The sequence below is a fragment of the Myxocyprinus asiaticus genome, chromosome 32, assembly GCF_019703515.2.
Source record: "Myxocyprinus asiaticus isolate MX2 ecotype Aquarium Trade chromosome 32, UBuf_Myxa_2, whole genome shotgun sequence".
NCBI classification, from domain to species: domain Eukaryota; kingdom Metazoa; phylum Chordata; class Actinopteri; order Cypriniformes; family Catostomidae; genus Myxocyprinus; species Myxocyprinus asiaticus.
The window spans coordinates 21,545,414-21,565,752 of record NC_059375.1 but is presented as its reverse complement, the minus strand read 5'-3'; the positions used below and the strand labels follow the sequence as shown (position 1 = coordinate 21,565,752).

At 39.2% G+C, this 20,339-nt stretch overlaps 1 protein-coding gene across 6 annotated transcripts in view; it reads right to left on the bottom strand.

The window, feature by feature from the left end:
• LOC127422974 (histone acetyltransferase p300-like) overlaps positions 1–20,339 on the bottom strand; it is a 44,213-nt gene that overhangs the window by 8,615 nt on the left and 15,259 nt on the right. For 2 of the 6 annotated variants that reach the window (XM_051666918.1, XM_051666920.1), the window contains exons 10-24: positions 19,395–19,578; positions 19,174–19,248; positions 18,746–18,831; positions 18,475–18,627; positions 17,739–18,164; positions 15,622–15,843; positions 15,326–15,503; positions 15,051–15,172; positions 14,522–14,761; positions 7,579–7,667; positions 6,460–6,540; positions 5,977–6,033; positions 4,690–4,767; positions 4,536–4,603; positions 4,272–4,422 (exon numbers count right to left, since the gene is read on the bottom strand). In XM_051666918.1, coding sequence (XP_051522878.1) covers positions 4,272–4,422; positions 4,536–4,603; positions 4,690–4,767; positions 5,977–6,033; positions 6,460–6,540; positions 7,579–7,667; positions 14,522–14,761; positions 15,051–15,172; positions 15,326–15,503; positions 15,622–15,843; positions 17,739–18,164; positions 18,475–18,627; positions 18,746–18,831; positions 19,174–19,248; positions 19,395–19,578 — 2,210 coding nt within the window. The remainder of the gene's footprint in view (positions 1–4,271; positions 4,423–4,535; positions 4,604–4,689; positions 4,768–5,976; positions 6,034–6,459; positions 6,541–7,578; positions 7,668–14,521; positions 14,762–15,050; positions 15,173–15,325; positions 15,504–15,621; positions 15,844–17,738; positions 18,165–18,474; positions 18,628–18,745; positions 18,832–19,173; positions 19,249–19,394; positions 19,579–20,339) is intronic. The other 4 variants (XM_051666922.1, XM_051666923.1, XM_051666919.1 and 1 more) reach the window with 3 other exon arrangements.

The following is a 20,339-nucleotide window of genomic DNA, read 5'->3' as shown; positions in this document are numbered from 1 at the left end:
CATCTTTAATTGCTCCCTTTTCTACATTTTATTGTCAATTATCCTAATTTTAGTGCATTAATATCGCGGTGTCGCGTCACACCTGGTGTGGACAGACCGACTGCGTGTCACTGGAATCTTATTGTGTCATGTCTGGTTAGGACAAGGTGTAAGGAGATTGCTGAAATCACTGGAATTAGGTTAAGAACTGTCCAACGCATTATTAAAACCTGGAAGGATAGTGGTCACATCGTAGAAAATCAACAGGAGTCACGTGGCGCCATGCGAGGGTCGGACGTGTGAACAGTGAGCTCTGCGCACTTTGCTAGTTTTTAATACTTTTTGTGTCATAAACCGGTGAGATTCGATACACCTTGTTCCATAACTGTTCCATGAAGACAGTATGTAAAATCATTCAAAATCCTCAGGCTCTGGAGACATTAAAAGACACTTACGTGCTCAAGCTGATATCCCTGACAGGGCCACAGACCGGGGACTCAGTTTGGATGGTGCAGTGGGAGAGATTCAGCGTCAACTGTCAAGCATGTCGGCAAAGCTGGCGAAGGTCGTAGCGGACTTGGAGGATCTTGCTGTAATACGTCGATCGATCACTGCCATAGAGACGAAGTTGGATACATGAGTGGGGTATGTCGAGAAACGGATCGATTATCTGGAGTCATCGGAGAGGGAATTAGCTACTGACCCGCTAGCGACCAAGACGGACTTGGAGCACGTTTGGGAAAAGTTGGAAGACCTTGAGAATCGTAACCGGCAAAACAATGTCCGAATTGTTGGAATTCCGAAGAACAAAGAAGGCCCAGATATGGTGAAATTCTTAGACGAGCTCTTCCTTAGTCTGCTCGATATAACAGGCCATAAGCTGGAAATCGAGCAAGCTCACAGAGTTCCGGCTCGGAGATCCGCTGAGGGAGACCCCAATCAATTCTGGCCAAATTTCTGAGATCATCCAATAAAGATCTTGTGTTACACGAGGCGAGGAGTAAAGGAAGGCTTTCTTGGAAGAACCACAGCATTTTCTTGTTCCTAGACTTGTGATCGATTCAAGGAATGCAACAAACTCTTACATTAACAGAAGGTCACTTTTGCACTGATGTTCCTGGCCAAATTGAGAATAGATACTAAGGATGGCCGCAAAATATTTACATGCCCACAGCAAGCGATATCCTTCATAAAGTCAATGGAATGAGTAAGTCATTGTGTGATGTTCTTGATGCAGCCGAGTGGACCTGACTCACTGAACATTCATTTGACTGTCTAAGGAAACTGGGCACCTTCTTTGATTCTTTTTGTGTTGGTTCCGCCTAGCGGCTGGAGTTTGTTTTGTGGAATAACACTCCTTCAGGACAGTTATGTGGATGAATCTACACGTTTTATGTGCTTATTCCGCCTACTGGCTGGAGTTTATTTTATAGATTATTTTCTGTTGTGTAATTCTGTCTCACAAAATTTGTGTAGAAGCATCAGACTTGAGCAACCCGACGGCAAAGTTGTCATGGGGGCTCTAATAGGCGTACATGGTCTGTTTGAGTTTAGAGGGATGGATCCCAGTTTGCGCTGTCGTGCGCGGGGTTAATGCACATGTTTTTCTTTTCTTTTTTTTTCTGGGGGAAGTTCGGGGTTTGATTGTTGCACTATTGTTGGAAAGTGGTCTTTATAATTCTATTTTTGACGCAATCTATTTTTTCTAATATGTCAAAATGTAAAATGTTAATATGAATGGACTGTCTCTCTCCACGTGGAATGTGAATAGGTTGGGGCACCCCATAAAAAGAAGGAAGGTTATTTCTTTTCTTAAACTTAAGAAAAACGATATAGTGTTTCTTCAAGAAACGCACCTTTCCCCGCAGGAAGCTGAAAAATTTGGGAAGATATGGGGTGGACATGTTTTCTTTAGTGCTGGCTCAAGTAAGAGCAGGGGAGTCATTACATTGATAAGTAAACATCTACAATTCAAACGTTTAACAGGTTAAAGATAAATTAGGAAGACATTCAGGGGCAAAGGTTGATTTAGGCTAATATTTATGCACCTAACGCTGATTATCAGGGCTTTTTTATAGATCTTGAAGGGATGTTGCAAGCCACTGGCACCCCTCATGATATAATATTGGGAGGAGCCTTTAATGTTTTGGTGGACTCAGTCCTTGATCATAGTGAAGCAAAAGTGTGTAAGCCCCCTAGAGCAACATTGACGCTTCCCAGGATGTGTAAAAATCTTGGTCTTACAAATATTTGGAGACTTTTGAACCCATCTGGTAAGGACTATACATTTTTTTTCATCTAAGTCCCTCATTTCATCTGTTGATAATTGCTCAATTGGAAACATCTTAGTCTCACATCACACCCTGGTGAGTTTAGAGGTGTTGCCACATACGGAGAAAAAGAAATCATATAGTCGATGCTTTAATGTATCCCTTTTGCAAAATCTTGAATTCCAACAAATGTTAAAGGCTGAAATCAGTGTTTATATGGAGATCAACTGGTCCTCAGTATCCTCTGTGGGCATGGCTTGGGAGGCACTTAAGGTGGTTCTTAGGGGTCGAATCATCCAGTATGCCTCATTCATCAAAAATTCCAAAGCACGAGAACTCGTGGAGTTGGAAGGGAATATTAAAAGTGCAGAGGTAGAGCTGAAGTGCATAATGTCGTCTGATGGCCTCAGAGAATTGAAATACAGATATAATACTATTTTGTCGTGGAAAGTGGAGTTTTGGCTATTCAGGGCAAGACAGTCATACTTTGAGTCGGAGGGACAAAGCAGGGAAGCTTTTGGCTAGATATATAAAGCAGAGGGAGTCCTTTTCTACCATTCCCTGAAATCTGCTGGTGGTGAAATTTTTACCTCGGCCATTGATATTAATAATGCTTTTAAAGAATTCTATCTTGATCTCTATAGTTCCACGTCTTCGTCTACTGATGAAGATATTAGAAACTTTGTGGAACCATTAGAACTCCCTAAACTGACGACTGAGCAAAAAAATTCTGAGATAACCTTGGAGGAAATTGGCGAGGTAATTCCGGGGCCAGATGGCTTTGCCGCTGAATTTTTTAGATCTTATGCTACAGAACTAGCTCCACTTTTGCTAGAAGTTTATACGCAATCATTAAAGAATGGAAAGCTTCCGCCAACCATGACACAAGCCCGGATCAGTCTGATTCTTAAAAAGGACAAAGATCCAAGCATGTAAGAGTTACCATCCAATTTCCCTGATCCAGCTAGACGTTAAAATATTATCAAAAATTTTGGCAAACAGATTAAGTGAAGTTATGACATCTCTTATACATATAGATCAGGTGGGCTTTATTCAGGGCCGCAGCTCTTCTGATAACATCAGGCGTCTCATCAATATCATGTGGTCAGTGGCAAATGATCAGTCTCAGGGGGTTTAATGTATATAATTCATTCCGTATTTTATGTTGTGTTTGTCTGTCTTGTGGATGGAATCAATAAAAACTGTTAATTAAAAAAAAAAAATATTAAAAACAATTTAATAGTGAAAGTAAGAGCATTTCCACATGCACAATGCGACAAGATCTTACAGGATTGGGACTAAACAGCTGTGTGGCCACAAGAAAGCCATTTGTTAGTGAGGCTAATCAGAAAAACAACTTCAATTTGCTAGAGAGCATAATGATTGGACTGTGGAGTACTGGAAAAAGGTCATGTGGTCTGATGCATCCAGATTTACCCTATTCCAAAGAGATAGGCGCGTCAGGGTAAGAAGGGAAGTGCATGAAGCGATGCACCTGTCATGCACAGTGCCCACTGTACAAGCCTCTGGAGGCAGTGTTATGATCTGGGGTTGCTTCAATTGGTCAGGTCAAGGCTCAGCAATGTTATGCGGCAATAAAATGAAGTCAGCTGACTACCTGAATGTACTGAATGACCAGGTTATCCCATCAATGGATTTTTTCTTCCCTGACGGCATGGCGTATTCCAGGACGACAATGCTAAGATCCATCGGAATCAAATTGTGAAAGTGTGGTTCAGGGAGCATGAAGAATAATTTCCACACATAACTTGGCCACTACAAAGTCCTGACCTTAACCCCATTGAAAGTCTTTGGGATGTGCTGGAGAAGACTTGATGGAGTGGTTCGACTCTCCCGTCATCAATACAAGATCTCGGACAAAAATTAATGCAACTCTGGATGGAAATAAATGTGACGTTGCTTAAGGTTGGTCCAATGAAATAGAGTATGCAACTTTTTTTTTGGCCAGGCAGTGTATATCAAATTAATGTGAGTATCTGGTCTTAGTCCATGATGTCTCACCTGGACTTCATGCCTGGTTTGACTTCCACCACTTTGTCTGAGACATGAACAACACGAATAAAGACTTCACCAGCCTCTGGGTGATTCTGTCGCTTCAGAAAGTCATTAACACGTCCTTCCAAGAAGTTGCTTAGTTTGGTTTGTGGAAGCCCTGAAAGTCCCAAAAAAATGTATTTAATGTCATTACAAATTAAAATATCAGTATGAAAATAAAAAGAGCAAAGATTTGACATTTGACACAATTTTGAAAATGTGACTACTTACTTTTAGCAGCATATTTATTCTCTTTCCGGGTCTTGTTGGACTTCTTTAGGCAACCATCACAAACAAAGCTAAAATAAGGAAACAATGGTGAGGTTAGAAATACCTTCTCAAACCACAATCATCTGACTGTTGGATTAAATTTCAGGAAACTCACCCTGATGGCCAGATAGTGTCATTGTGCAAAACACAGATCTGATGCATCTTACGACCACAATCTATACATTCCACAAATCTAGAGGGGAAAAAATAAAATTACTTCTCAGAACTATGCTTGGCAAACAGACTACCTCTACTTTACATAATACTTACTATTTAAATTATTTTTGTGTACAGCCCAAAAACAAAGACAAATTTAATAGTGCAAACAAGGGAATAGGACTGGGCGATATGACTAATATATCTATATCTATCTATCTATCTATCTATCTATATATCGTGGCAAACCGATAGAGATTTTGCTATACCGTGTATATTACGATATGTAAATATCCATATGTGCAGCGTGGACTTCTCTAGTGGGCAGGGCTTCACGTTAGATTGAGAGAATTTAAGAAACATGAACAGAGTTTTTATGGCATTATAAAAAACAAACTGGCGCCCGCCAAAGCAAATTTGGCATGCAAGTGTGTGTGCGAGTTTTATTTACAGGAAAGCGCAGAGCGGGATCACTCACACTACTCAATTTATGACTCAGGAAAAACCCTGAAAAAAACTTCACAGAACGGGACTCAAATGAAGCTCACAAAAGAATATTATGAAAGCCAAAATATGCGCTCCGCAGGCTGCTGAGAATGTTTCCTCATTTTGTAAGTCGCTTTGGATATTTATTGTTTTTGCAAGAAGAGTTTACATTTATTTAATAATTCTTTTCTGCAAGTGTTTACATAATTTTGGATGTTTTCTGCAAGTGTTCATTTTCTTTGGAATTTGTATTTATTTGTTTTACTTATGCATTGTTTTCTTTGTTGCATTGCTTTGGGAAGATCTTGAGATTTTTGAGGAAAGTTTATATACAACAGACTAAAATGTGGCATAATGTGAAATTTAGCATTATGGTAAGAATTTAAGACCAAATTAAGTGTTTTTTTTTTATTTTATTTTTTTATTTGTACTATTATCAAGTTTCAAATAAAGAGAAAATTATATTAGAGGAAGTATTTAATTCTCTGACTGGATTATCCAGAAATATGCAGTACAATATGGTTATTTAATATATTAAAAATGTTCTATTGATTTTCCAAACATTTTTACTATATAGTGATATATATATAATTATTGTGATGTGAAATTACTCAAATTGTGATAAGATTTTGATCATATCGCCCACCCCTACAAGGGAAGATTAATGTAATATTGTTATATGCATCACAGAAGTAGCAAAAGAAGCAGATTTGACCCTTAGCACAAAACCAGAATTAGGGATGAAGATATATAAACTTACAGCTCAGGGTCGAGTGTGTCATTTTTCTTCTTCTCAAACTGATCCTTGTTGATTGATCTAGAAATATATGCAAATTGTAGTACTATTAAATCAAGATGCAGGACATCCAAATGCATTGTGATGCAATACTGAAGGACTCAATTTCATAGGACAACTGTTCTTGAAAGCATCCAATGAGATATTCTGTAAAATCCTCAAGGAAAAACCTTTGAGTTAAATGATTTATTGTTGTGCTGCCCTTAAAACAAAACTTTACCAAACATTATAAAAAAATAAAATAAAAATAAAACTTTAAAATAAACTCTATTCTCACACAGATTTAGCAAGAGGAGCTCAATATAAATATATATATATATATATATATATATAAAAAGGTTTTTCTAGAACACCTGAAGAGAGAAGACAAAAAATAAAAAAAATTAAAAAAAAATCAAGCTTTAATAAAACACTGATTAAAAATATTGTGAAAGAGGAGTCACATACGTCTGAGGTTGGGATGGGTCATCTCCCAAGGACACACTCTCACCCTGGATCTCATTGAAACACTTCTCGCAGAAGTGGTACCTGTCAGCAAGAAGCCCATATTTTGGTGAACTACACCATGTGCCAACATCACAGCCATTCACAGAGAGGCAATGAGGAGGTAGCCACCAATCAGTGCAGGACAAGGCAGGGCAGGGTAGGCAGGCCAAAGGGGAAGCGCAGGACAGGGTCATCACCAGAGGAGCCAATCATGATGCAGGGTTTTTGAGCAGGGATTTTGAGCAGGGAGGGGTTTAGGTGCAGATGATTGGTCAGATGAAAGCAAGCAACAGAGGACACAACAAACATCAAAGTACAGGGAAGAAGAAGGGCCGACATAAAAACATTAGACAAGACATGAAATGGATGGATAAAGGTGGGAGACAACATCAGAGACAAACAGAAAGCCAAAGCAAAGCACAGATTAGCATTTAAACGTATAATGAGAAAAAACATTACAGCAAACAAGAGCAGAATCAATTGCAGGGAAGGGGGGTGGGACTTATGGACACATGAGCACATTAAACATGAATAAAACAATGCAGCCAAAATGTCGAAGCAGACATAGGCATTTTAAAGGTGTCCTTTTGAAAGAATTGAAATGTAAATATATACATTTTTAAAAGACAAATAAATGGCTGAAAATAATTTATGTACATAGAAAAGTGGTCGTTCCTTGATCTTTTGAAATGGAAGAGTTCAATTTACAATGAAGACATTCTCTAATTTTTATTACTGGACTCCAGAGGGGAAAAAAGATACATCACCCCTTTTTAGAAATGTAAAAAATGCATGTACACATTTGGAATATTTACATCTACAAGCAAAGGACAACACTTTAAAATGCCAGAGTTTTTAACATACATAGGATATTACAATGAGTAAGGACTGATTGGTGGAAACGGTGGCATATCAAGACAAGCAAACTGTCAGTTCATTTTATGTGGCTAGGTGGAAAGACATTCAAGTTATTTCACATGCTTTTCTAAATAATAATCTTTGTTTTCTTTCATGTGGGTCATTCAGATTATATTTGCATTTGTGTTCATTAAAATTGACCCCGGTCTTTAAGTTCCTTACCTGTTCTGATAACTAAAGTAAGCAGCATCTCGTGGTATAGTGCACAGTTGCTTCCCATAGCAGCACAGAGTTTGGGGAGAGAACTCAAGCTGTGAGAGAGAACAAAAATTTTAGCCAGTGTTACACTGGAGAAAACAAATCAAAGAGACTTCCAAAGAGCAAAACACATATGACAAATACACTAGCGGTCAAAAGTTTTGAAACACTTGACCGAAATGTTTCTCATGATCTTAAAAATCTTTTGATCTGAAGGCGTATGCTTAAATGTTTGAAATTAGTTTTGTAGACAAAAATATAATTGTGCCACCATATTAATTTATTTCATTATAAATCTAAAATGTAATAAATTAAAAAAAAAAAAGTTTTTGAAATTGATGACCAAATAATAAAGAAAAGCAGCCAATAAGTGCCCAACATAGATGAGAACTCCTTCAATACAGTTTAAAAAGCATCCCAGGGTGAAACCTCAAGAAGTTGATTGAGAAAATGTCAAGAGTACATGTCTGCAAATTCTAGGCAAAGGGTGAGTACTTTGAAGATGCTAAAATATAACACAGTTTTGATTTATTTTGGATTTTGTTTAGTCACAACATTATTCCCATAGTTCCATTTATGTTATTCCATAGTTTTGATGACTTTACTATTCTTCTAAAATGTGAAAAAAAAAAAAAAAAAAAATTATAATAAAGTGTTTCAAAACTTTTGACCAGGTAGTGTACATGTACAAGTATTTGTTAAAACATATCAACAGTGTTTTCAGATCAGTACTTGTATCTGTGTTATGATACTAGAATTCATGTTATGAATAACTGTGAACAGGAAAGGTAATTTGGTTATTTTTACATAGAATAAAAAAAAAATCTACATAAACTAGTCAACCTCACTAAGGCCACATCAACACTAATACATTTTTGTTTGAAAACGCATCTTTTTCTCTCTGTTTTTGTCTTCCGTCCACATTTTAACAGTGTTTTTTTTTCTCCCCTTTTCTACCTAATTTGGCATGCTCAATTCTCAATGCGCTCTAAGTCCTCGTGGTGGCGTAGTGACTTGCCAAATCTCTGACAAATCTCAGTTGCCTCCATCGCCAGCAGGTGGGTGTGTCTTTAAGACCAAGCCTATACAATCTAGAGGGGGTCCAGTAGAACCGATGCAAAATCTTAAATTGCATCAGACGGATCCTTGCATCTCTAGATGCAGACCTGATGCTTTTTAGGATCCTAGCCCACTCTCCCTCCTCCAATACCAAGTTTAAATCTTTCTCCCATAATCTCTTGAGAGAAGACGAAGCTCCATCCCCCAGACTCTGAATTAACAGGGAGTAATACACAGAAGCTTCATGACCTTTCCCATAAGCAGTTATCACCATTTCCAAAGTATCGGCCACTTTAGGGGGGTGTACACCACTCCCAAAAACAGTACAGAGCAGGTGGCGCAGCTGTGAAAACCTAAAAGAACTGGGATCTAGGAATTTTAAAATGTTGAACCAAATTATCAAAAGATCTCAGTACTCCACTCTCTTATAGGTCACTGAGTGTAGCAACCCCCCTCCCAATCCACTCTGACCAACAGAAAGGGGACTTATTAATATGTAATTTAGGGTTCAGCCATATGCTTGAGGCAACATTTAAATAAATGTCCGAATTAAACACTCTGGACTCTTTAGTCCAAACCATGTGCAAATGCGAAATAACGGGGTGTGACTTCACTTCTCCGGTTAGTTTGATCGAAAGGCTTTGCAATGGCGAAATAGGGGCAAGAAATTCTTGTTCAATAAGAAACCAGGGAGGAGCTCTCTCAGGTGGAAGCAACCAATGAGCCAAATGTCTGAGACCGAATGCATAATAATAAAACAAAATCATGGGTAGGCCTAGCCCACCCTTGTCAATCGGCCTATGTAACTTATTGAAATTTAACCTGGCACGCTTACCATTCCAAATGAAGGACTTTGCAAAACTATCAAACTGCTTGAAATAAGAGAGGGGGACATCTTTAGGGAGAGATTGTAACAGGTAGTTGAATTTTGGAATACAATTCATTTTAATTACATTAACCTTCCCAATCATCGATATGTGTAATGAAGCCCACCTGTCCACATCATTCGAAAACCTTTTTATTAAGTGATCAAAATTAACTGACTAAATCAGACAAATTTGCTGATAATAAAATTCCCAAATACTTAATGCCCTGTTTGGGCCACTGGAAGGCACCCGGCTGGAAGGCCATTACTGGACAGTACGCTGTCAAACCCAAAGCTTCGGATTTAGACCAATTGACTCTGTATCCTGAGAACTTGGAAAAGGAATTAATAATTCTGTGGAGGCCAGGCATAGATCTAGAGGGGTCGGAGACGAATAATAAAATATAATCTGCGTAAAGCAAAAGCTTATGCACCACACCTCCCGCAATCACCCCTGGAAAATCATCCTCCTTTCTTATCGCGGCTGCTAATGGTTCCAGGGCAAGACAGAACAATAATGAGGAAAGAGGGCAACCCTGCCGAGTGCCCCTATTCAGAGTAAAATAATCTGAAATTAATCCATTTGTTTGTACCGCTGCTCCAGGGTGTTTATAAAGTAACTTAATCCAACCAATAAATGTACTCCCGAACCCATACATTTCAAAATCTTAAAAAGATAATCCCATTCTACCATATCAAATGCCTTTTCGGCGTCAAGTGAGATGGCAGCAACCGGAGACTGATTATTCGCTACTGACCACATGATATTGATGAGACGCCTAATGTTATCAGAAGAGTTGCGGCCCCGAATAAACCCCACCTGATCTATATGTATAAGAGATGTCCTTACTTAATTGGTTAGCCAAAATATTTGACAAAATGTTTACATCTAGTTGGATCAGGGAGATTGGACAGTAACTTTTACACTCGCTTGGATCTTTGTCCTTTTTAAGAATCAGACTGATCCGGGCTTGTGTCATGGTTGGGGGAAGCTTTCCATTCTTTAATGATTCAGTATAAACTTCTAACAAAAGTGGAGCCAGTTCTGTAGCATAAGATCTAAAAAATTCTGCGGCAAAACCATCTGGCCCCGGAGCCTTGCCAGTAGGTAGGGACTTAATTACCTTGTCAAGCTCCTCCAAGGTTATCTCAGAATCTAGAGAGTTTTTTTGCTCAGTGTTCAGTTTAGGAAGATCTAATGGTTCCACAAAGTTTCTAATATCTTCATCAGTAGACGAAGACGTGGAACTATAAAGATCAATATAGAATACTTTAAAGGCATTATTAATATCAATGGCTGAGGTAAAAATTTCACCACCAGCAGATTTCACTGAGGGAATGGTAGAAAAAGACTCTCTCTGTTTTATATATCTAGCCAAAAGCTTCCCTGCTTTGTCCCCCGACTCAAAATATGACCGTCTTGCCCTGAATAACCAAAACTCCACTTTCCACGACAAAATAGTATTATATCTGTATTTCAATCGGGTCAATTCTCTGAGGCCATCAGATGACATACGGTGCTTTAGCTCTGCCTCTGCACTTTTAATATTTCCTTCCAACTCCACGAGTTCTCGTGCTTTGGATTTTTTGATGAATGAGGCATACTGGATGATTCGACCCCTAAGAACCACCTTAAGTGCCTCCCACGCCACGCCCACAGAGGATACAGAGGACCAGTTGGTCTCCATATAAACACTGATTTCAGTCTTTAACATTTGTTGGAAATCAGGATTTTGCAAAAGGGATACATTAAAGCATCGACTATGTCGATTTCTTTTTCTCTGTATATGGCAACACCTCTAAACTCACCAGGGTGTGATGTGAGACTAAGATGTTTCCAATTGAGCAATCAACAACAGATGAAATGAGGGATTTGGATATATATAAAAAAAACAAATCTATTCTAGAATAAATCTTATGGACTAATGAAAAAAATTCATAGTCTCTACCAGATGGGTTCAAAAGTCTCCAAATATCTGTAAGACCAAGACATCTACACATCCTGTGAAGCATCAATGTTGCTCTGGGGGGCTTACACACTTTTGCTTCACTATGATCAAGGACTGAGTCCATCAAAAGATTAAAGTCTCCTCCCAAAATTATATCATGGGTGCCAGCGGCTTCAAGATCCCTTCAAGATCTATAAAAAAGCCCTGATCATCAGCATTAGGTGCATAAGTATTAGCCAAATTCAGACTTTGCCCCTGAATTTCTGCTAAAACAATAATGACTCTTCCTAATTTATCATTAATCTGTTTGAGAAATTTGAATTGTAAATGTTTATTTACCAATATAATGACTCCCTTGCTCTTACTTGAGCCAACACTAAAGAAAACATGTCCACCCAATATCTTCCCAAATTTTTCAGCTTCCTGTGGGGAAAGATGCATTTCTTAAAGAAACACTATATCATATTTCTTATGTTTAAGAAGAGAAATAACCTTCCTTCTTTTTATGGGGTGCCCCAACCCATTCACATTCCACGTGGAGAGATATAGTACACTCATATTAACATTTTGATATAATAGATAAAATAAATCGTGTGCCAAAAACAAAATTATGAAGACAACATTTCAACTTCAATGCAACAATAAAACCCCGAACTTCCCCCCCGAACAAAACAAACAGAAAAAAGAAAAACGGGCGCATTAACCCCACACACGAAAGCACCAACCGGCATCAATCCCTTTAAACTCAAAGAGTCCATGTACGCCTACGAGAGCCCCCGCGAAAACTTTGCCATCGGATTTCTCAATTTTGCCTCACAAATTTGTAAGGAAAAATTACATAGCATTAAATATTTTGTAAAACAAACCCCAGCCAATAGGCAGAATAAACACAAAGAACGTGTAGACTCATTCACAGAACTGTCTCGAAGGTGTGTTCCTGCACAAAACAAATTCCAGCCGATATAAAGCCATTCAGCTGATGACATAATCATTCCAATGTCCCATGAAAATACTCCACAAATCATACTCCAGCCAACAGGAGGCATAAGCACAAGCAACTGACAGATTCATCCATAAATGAACCAGCACAAAAGGAAATGAAACACGCATCCCGGTTCCTCGGATAGTCAAGAGTCAATTCATTTGGAGGCCGCATAAAAGTATATCCCATGATTTACACAGTCCGCCAACTTTATAAAAGACATCCTTTGTGTGGGCATGTAGATATTTTGCGGTCATCCGTTCATTGTAAAAGTGATCTTCCATCAATGCAAAAGTTTCTTTAAGGAAAAGTGTTAATCCACAAAACAAAACAAACTCCAACCACTCGGCGAAGCCAACACAAAAGGAAACAAAAATGGCGCCCAGCTTCCTCTGAAAATCAGAGTATGTACAGTGAGTCAATCCACTCACAAGAAAAACACCCAATGGTTACTCACCCATTGTTTCAATAAAAGGGGACATGTAAATACTTTGCTGCCGTCCTTGGTGTTTATTCTCAGCTGGAAACATCAGAGCAAAAGTGATCTTCCGCTGATGTAAGAGTTTCTTGCATTCCCTAAACCGATCGTGTTTCTCTCTTGTCGATTTCGCAGAGTCCGGGAACAAGAACATGTTGTAATTCTTCCAAGAAAGCTTTCCTTTGCTCCTCACCTGGCGCAACACAAGATCTTTATTGGATGATCTAAAAAATTTGGCCAGAATAAATCGGGGCCTTCCTCCCTCAGCAGTTCTGTGAGCTCACTCGATTTCCAGCTTGTGGCCTGTTATGTCGAGCAGACTCGGGAAAAGCTCCTCTAGGAATTTCACCATATCTCTGCCCTCCTCATGCTAAGGAATTCCAACAATTCGAATGTTATTCCTGCGGCTTCTACTCTCAAGATCTTCAAGCTTTTCAAGAACACGTTCCAAATCAACTTTGGTCGTGGGCAGATTAGCGGCTAATTCCCTCTCTGATGACTCCAAAAAATAGATTCATATTTCAACATCTGTCACTCGTGACTAGCTCAGAGAATTTTTTTTCCATCGCCGTAATTGATCGACATATTACAGCGAGATCCTCCAAGTCCGCAAGTACCTTCCTCAACATCACCGACATGTTGGACAGTTGACGCTGGATACCTTCTCCTACTGCGCCATCCAAATCGAGTCCCCGGTCCACAGGCCTGTCTGGGGTTTCATCTTGAACCCGTAAGTGTCTTTTAATGTCTCCAGAGCCCGAGGATTTTGACTTCTTTGCCATGTTTACCTCAAACAGTAAATGTGTAACTGGGTGTATCGAATTTCACCGGATTATATCATGAAAATAATGTAAAACAATTAGCAAAGTGCGCAGAGCTGTCTCTCACACATCTGCCCTTCGCATGGTGTCGCCGTACCTCTCCCGTCTTAGCTTTGTTGTGTGGACAGGGGAAATGGAGATATCTGAAAATGATGAAGTATTTGTTGTCATGTGGCAGTTATGTGATCCATTCAACCCAAAACAATCAAGATGGTGGCCTATGTTGTAGCAGCGGTGTTTTGCCTGCTATTCACTTTGACAGCGTTGTTAAAGATAAATGTTACTTTGTACAACCTTCACATTGCATTCCTTCAAAGGCAACGGGAAGTTTACTCGAAATTGCTGTCCGTCAACGAAACATGAGGATAATTGTGTTTCAGACCGTACATGGAACGACATTTTTTTCGCATGCGCAGTAGCGAAGGTTTTTTTTTTTTTTTTATTCATTTCAGTGTGGACGAGCAACATTTGGAAACGGCAAGGTGGATGGAAATAATGTAAAACAATTAGCAAATTGAATTGAAAAATGAAAACGCAGTTTTCAAATGTATCTGGATTAATGTGGACGTAGCCTAATTGACTAGTCGGTTGTTGGACAACTCGGCGACTATCATGACCCATCCCTATAATCTACACCATTAAAATTATTACTGCATCAGCCAGAAGGTTCAGCTTACAAAACAGGCACCAAAATAGAACCTCTTGGAGCAGACAATTTAATGTTTGCAAAAAATCCTGCACTCTCTGCTATACCTTTCTCCCACAACAGTAGCCGAGGCTTTGCATGACCGGGTCAATCTCCTGCTCAAACACCTCCGCTAGTTTGGAGCAGTACTTGTAGACTCGTGATGTCTTGCGGTTGTAGAGCCAGGCATTGTTGAACATGAGCCAGATGTCATCCACGTACTGCCACGGCTCTTGGTACTGACCCGTGTCGAGCTTCCGTTTGATTGTAGACAGGTCCATTGGATTCTTCACAATGTCAAAATAATCCTGTGATTAGACAAATGTGAAAAGGTTTAACATCAGATCAGACCACCAGTTTAGTAAGTCACAGTGGGAATGTGCATCCACATAAATAAGAATGGACTGCTGATATAATGAAATATAATTTACTAGCTGTTTTTATCCAGTATTTAGAAATTATTTGATATCCCACAACAGATCCTTCCCAACAATACACATTTCCAATTTTATACACTTTTGATGAGTAATTGATAATATACATTCAACCTCAAACAGGGCTATATCAAGGAGATAATGCAACAGACTGTAAACGTACTGGTATTCCAAGTAGTGAAGGGTCCACAGGCTGGCGGAAGGGCAGAGACTCTGGGTCCTGGCGGTAAAGAGACTCCAGTGTGGGCATCAGGGCCTGCCTCAGCTCCTCTGGTTTAAAAACTGCTGAAAAGTGAGAAACATACACAGTGTTACTACAACACTTCAGTTCATAAAACCTCTGCTAGAAACATGCAACTGTGAATATTTAATCCAATCACATTAAATCCAGTTGCTCCCAAATTGTGGTGCACACAAAATTATTTGCATTGACCATACTTTTCTTTTTGTTAGGGACTCCAGAAGGTGAGCTGTGGGTAACTGTGGACCCTGAACCCGCCTCCTCTTCTTTAGGCTCAGTCTTTAGCTCTGGCTTTTTGTCCTTCCCAGATTCTGTAGATGATGTCTCCATTGGCACACCTTTACAGTCATCACTAAAAGGCTCCTCTTTCTTTATCTGAGAGGCCAAAAACATAATCATATAAAAAGTTGATTCTGATGTTGGATCATCGATAATCAACCCACCATTCTTAAAACCTTTACTCTTTACTGAAAATACAACTTTAACTGCTTACCTCAGGTTTTTCTTCAGTTTTAATGTCTTCCTGCTTTCCAGTTCGTCCTCCCACTGTGGTTTCTTCATCCTCCTCTTCCTCTTCTTTCTGTTTGACCTCCTCCTTGAGCTCCAGGGTGGATGTGGAGTCTGAGGGGCCCTGCTGAAATGAGGCATCTGCACTGCTGACGGAAGTAGGGGTTGCAGCCTGGCCGTCCACTGGCAGAGAGCCCTTATGAGACAACTTAAGGGAGAAGAAAAGTCTATTCATAAAGGGCAGACAGAGTACATATATCTACCAGAAAATTTGTCTAAATAATGCTTAGAGTATTTCAGTGAAAATGTAGGGCTCAACGTTAAAAATGGCCTGCCGGCCCGGGGCAAATGTGAGAGAGAGTTTAAGACCAAATGATGGAACTATCACTTGTCTTACTGGGCCAGTGCTGCATCACTAAACCTTATACATTCATGTTTTTATGCCTTGCAAACTTACACATTGGTTTTCTGTGACGTATTGAACATTGTTGTGCCGAATTCTGCTGATTTAAATCAAGTAAACATCTTCTAGCTTGCTAACATCAATGAGGTTATGGCTGCACATTTATGACAAAAATCATAATTGATGGTTATTTCCCTTGATATTGTAAAATCCATTAATTTTAATTAATATAATTTACATTAAAATGCTTATTTTGGGTGGATCACCTGCATGCCACATTCTTTGCTGACTACTCATCCAAAACAGGCTGAGAACTGTGTTCCTTAATTACTTTGAGGTTTTAAACATCAGGAAATCAAGACTAGTTGCTTAAACGGTCAACTTCACATTGGCACTCTTAGATGCATAAAAAAAAAAAACAACGCTTATTCAAATTTTGGTCACAATGCTAAACTGCTGCAAAAACACGATAAATAGAAAATTAAAAAGAAAACTTTGACACAACATGAATAGACCTTCATGGACTGCTAGAATTGACACTTTTCACAATTAATTAATTGTGGCATCTGCAACTGTAATATTGATTATTTATTCGATGAGGTTGCCGAAATTGCAAGAAAATTGGGTTAAAAAAAAAGGATAAATCAGTAATGTTTTGCACCGTATGTCGTGGTTTTCCAGCAAAAGTGTATGAATTTATATCGGTCAAAACAAGATTTAAGGGGATCGTTCACAAAAATGAAAATTCTCTCATTATTTAAGGCTAAAGTATACTTTGGGTGTCCGTGTTGTGGATCGCTCCACGCACATTAGTGTGACGCAAATTCTGAAGCGATGTGATTGCTTTGGGTCAAAATCAAAATCAAATCAAATCACTTTTATTGTCACATAGCCATATACACAAGTGCAATGGTGTGTGAAATTCTTGGGTGCAGTTCCGATCAACATAGCAGTCGTGACAGTGATGAGACATATACCACAGTGATGAGACATATACCAACAGTGATGAGACATATACCAGTTGTGTCGGAGCTCGCAACGCAGCAGCCATACTCGGCGCCGTCTTGAGTCCAAAAGAAGCTATATGATAAGTGTGGGTGTGAAACAGATCAATATTTAAATATTTCTTTACAATAAATCTTCAATTTCACTTTCAGAATGTGAAAGTGGATATTTATAGTAAAAAAGGACTTAAATATTGATCTGTTTCACACCCACACTTATCATATAGCTTCTAAAGACATAGATTTAACCACTGGAGTCATATGGATTACTTTTATGCTGCCTTTATGTGATTGTTAAAGCTTGAAAGGTGTGGTCACCATTCATTTGCATTGTATGGACCTACAGAGCAGAGATATTCTTCTAGAAATCTTTTTGTTCTGCAGAAGAAAGAAAGTCATACACATCTGGGATGGCATAAGGGTGAGTAAATGATGATGAGAATTTTCATTTTTGGGTGAACTATCCCTTAAATCTTGGTTTCTGATTTGCAACAATTGCTGAAAATAATAGCATTAGATAGTATATTTTTCCTTGCACTTATAAAAATACATTGCTAAAAAGTATAATTTTTTTGTGGTGGGCACCGCAAAAATATTGGCAAGGCAAGTAAAAATCTGAACAGAAAAAAAAATCTTTACCGTTGAGCCCTGAAATGGCACCATGATTTTTGTTATACATTGAGAGCTAGTACTCACAGGAGTGCGTGGATGCTGGCTGGCGTTTGGCGTGGAGAGGCCACAATGAGGCACAGAGGGAGGAGATCCTCCTAATGACTGCATGGCATTGTCAGAAGTGGCGGACGGAGGTACCTGCTGCTGACTGCCGGTCATGGCTAACTGGGGTAGGCCAGGGGTGTGTGGCTGGGGCGTCTGAGAGCCGGACAGGCCTGAAGGCGGTGTGAGGTGTGGTGTGGGTGTGCGGCTACGTGCTGGGGAAGGAGAATTCTGGAGAACAGGCGGGAGGCTAATGGACTGTGACGGGGTGGATGATGGAGGGACCCCACCCATGCTGTTGGGACCCAGAGAGCCAACCGAGGGCCCGCTGCCTGCCCCTCCGGCAGACCCAGGCTGGGCTAATGGACTGCCAACTGGCAGAGATGACAAAGTAGGCATTTGCCCCTGCTGGCATATTAAAGAACACACAGGACAAACAATGAGAACATTCATAATACAGTTCAGAATATCAGCATTGTATATGATGCACTGCTGCTCTAGAATATGCAAGGACAAAGACCAGGATCCTCTGTATAGCAAAAATATAACAGATAGGTATATGTGCCCGCATGCAAGTTTGTATAGTAATGTTTCCCCAATTTAATCAAATGTGTTTCATGGTACATTAAGAATATGGCTGATATGGACAAAGAAGACCTTTGTGAATTCAAAGCAATACAATCCAGAGAACATCTTTATTCCTAGATGAGTTTCTTACTTGAGTGGTACCACCCTCATTTCCTGGATGTTGCATGTCAACAGGCACAGCACCAACAACAGGACCTGAACCTGGAAACTGTCCTTTTGGCATGTACTGATTTCGCATCTGTGCAACATTCGGCTGTGGCATCCTCCCAGTGCCCATGCTCGCCTGGAAAAGCATTAAAAAAAAATCATTGCCAAATCTCAAAAACAATCTCCCCCAGAACTACTGCACTGTAATACAACAGAAAACTATGAAGGTATGACTTCCCAGTCACAGAACTGACCTGGTTAAGAGGTGAGCCGAGTGGTAGAGGTGGTGTAGATCTCTGGCCCATGGACTGCATTCCCATATGGTTAAATGGATTCATCCCTACAATGCACGGAGAAGGCAACTATAAGAGTGAGTTTACATATAAAGAGGTGTCCAAATGTCTGAGACCAAACTGATAATCTGGGATGTAAAATCACTAAAAACAAAGTTTCTGGATTTTAAGACTATAACATGAAACAAAGAAGAAATATTTAAGATTCAGCAGCTTTTCTAGGTTACTCATCAAATGTAAGAACATTTGTGACATTGGCCATGTTAACTCTTTTACTCAAAAGGTCAGCTTTCTTTCAGACTCCACTGTATACATGTAAATTCTTAATTTTTACAGTCTTCCATAAGGGTGACAGAAGTCATGTAACACTCTGAATGAGATATACAAACCAGCAGCATTCTGCATCCTGTTCATCATCTGGTTTGGTCCAGAAGGCTGCACCATTAAAGGATCTGAGAGAGGACCTACAGTTGGAGGTACAAAGAGAGAAGTAAACAGGCAGTGTTACCATAAGTCAATGCAGTCCAATTAAATGCAACTTTAAGCATAAGCTCCTATATTTTTAACAAGCCATCTTCAGTCATGCTAACTTTCAAGGATGTCTACTCACTAGGTGGCAGTCCTGTGGGTGGCCCTGGCTGACCTATCCCAGCTGGCCCTTGCTGCAGGCCAGTTGGGGGCATGCCGGGCTGAGTGGGCATCATACCCTGCTTCTGTAACCGTGTCCTTCGCTTCTCTTCCAGTTCCTTCTGTATCTTATAGATCTTCTCTGCCAGCAGGTGGTAATACTCCGCCTGAAAGCAGGAAGTAAAAATAGTTACAGGGCTGTCAATCGATTCAGATATTTAATATGAATTAATAATTTTTTCAAGTTCACATATTCCGTTCCTTTTTAAGGTAAAAGAAAGAATACAAATTGGGTTTGGCAATTAGTTTGGATAATAGGGATGGGCATTGATGCAGATTTCCATATTTGAATTGATTCCGATTCACAAGCTCTCAATTTGATTCTGATTCATTTCGATATCGATTCATATGGGTATATTTCAGTTATAATGTCCCTTTTGCTTACATATGAAAGAAATTCTCTCCCAGCTAATGCTGTTAATTACATAGGGGACCTTAAATTTTATTAAGTATATTTTATTTGTTTTTCATAATTCTGGTCACATTTTGGCTTTTTAAAAATGAACATATCCATTTATAAATTATATTTCATAAATCATTTATTACATGTTTATTTTTTTAATTGCATAATTTGTACTATTTACAAGTATTTACATTAATTTGTTGATGCTGAAACTGGTACGGTCTCTAACAAAACCAGCATTTCTGTAAAGAGCGTCTGTAAATGAGCGCATGCTAACAAGAGAGACTCAAATGATTTTATCACATGTGTGTCATGCATGATTATAATTAACTGTTTATTTTTTGTTGTTTTTGATCAACAACTGACTGTAGAGAACAGAAAGGGCATTAAAAGAGACATTATTCAATGACAAAATGGGTCACGTAGACAATGGCTTTTATTTTGAAAAACTGAAATTACTTTTAT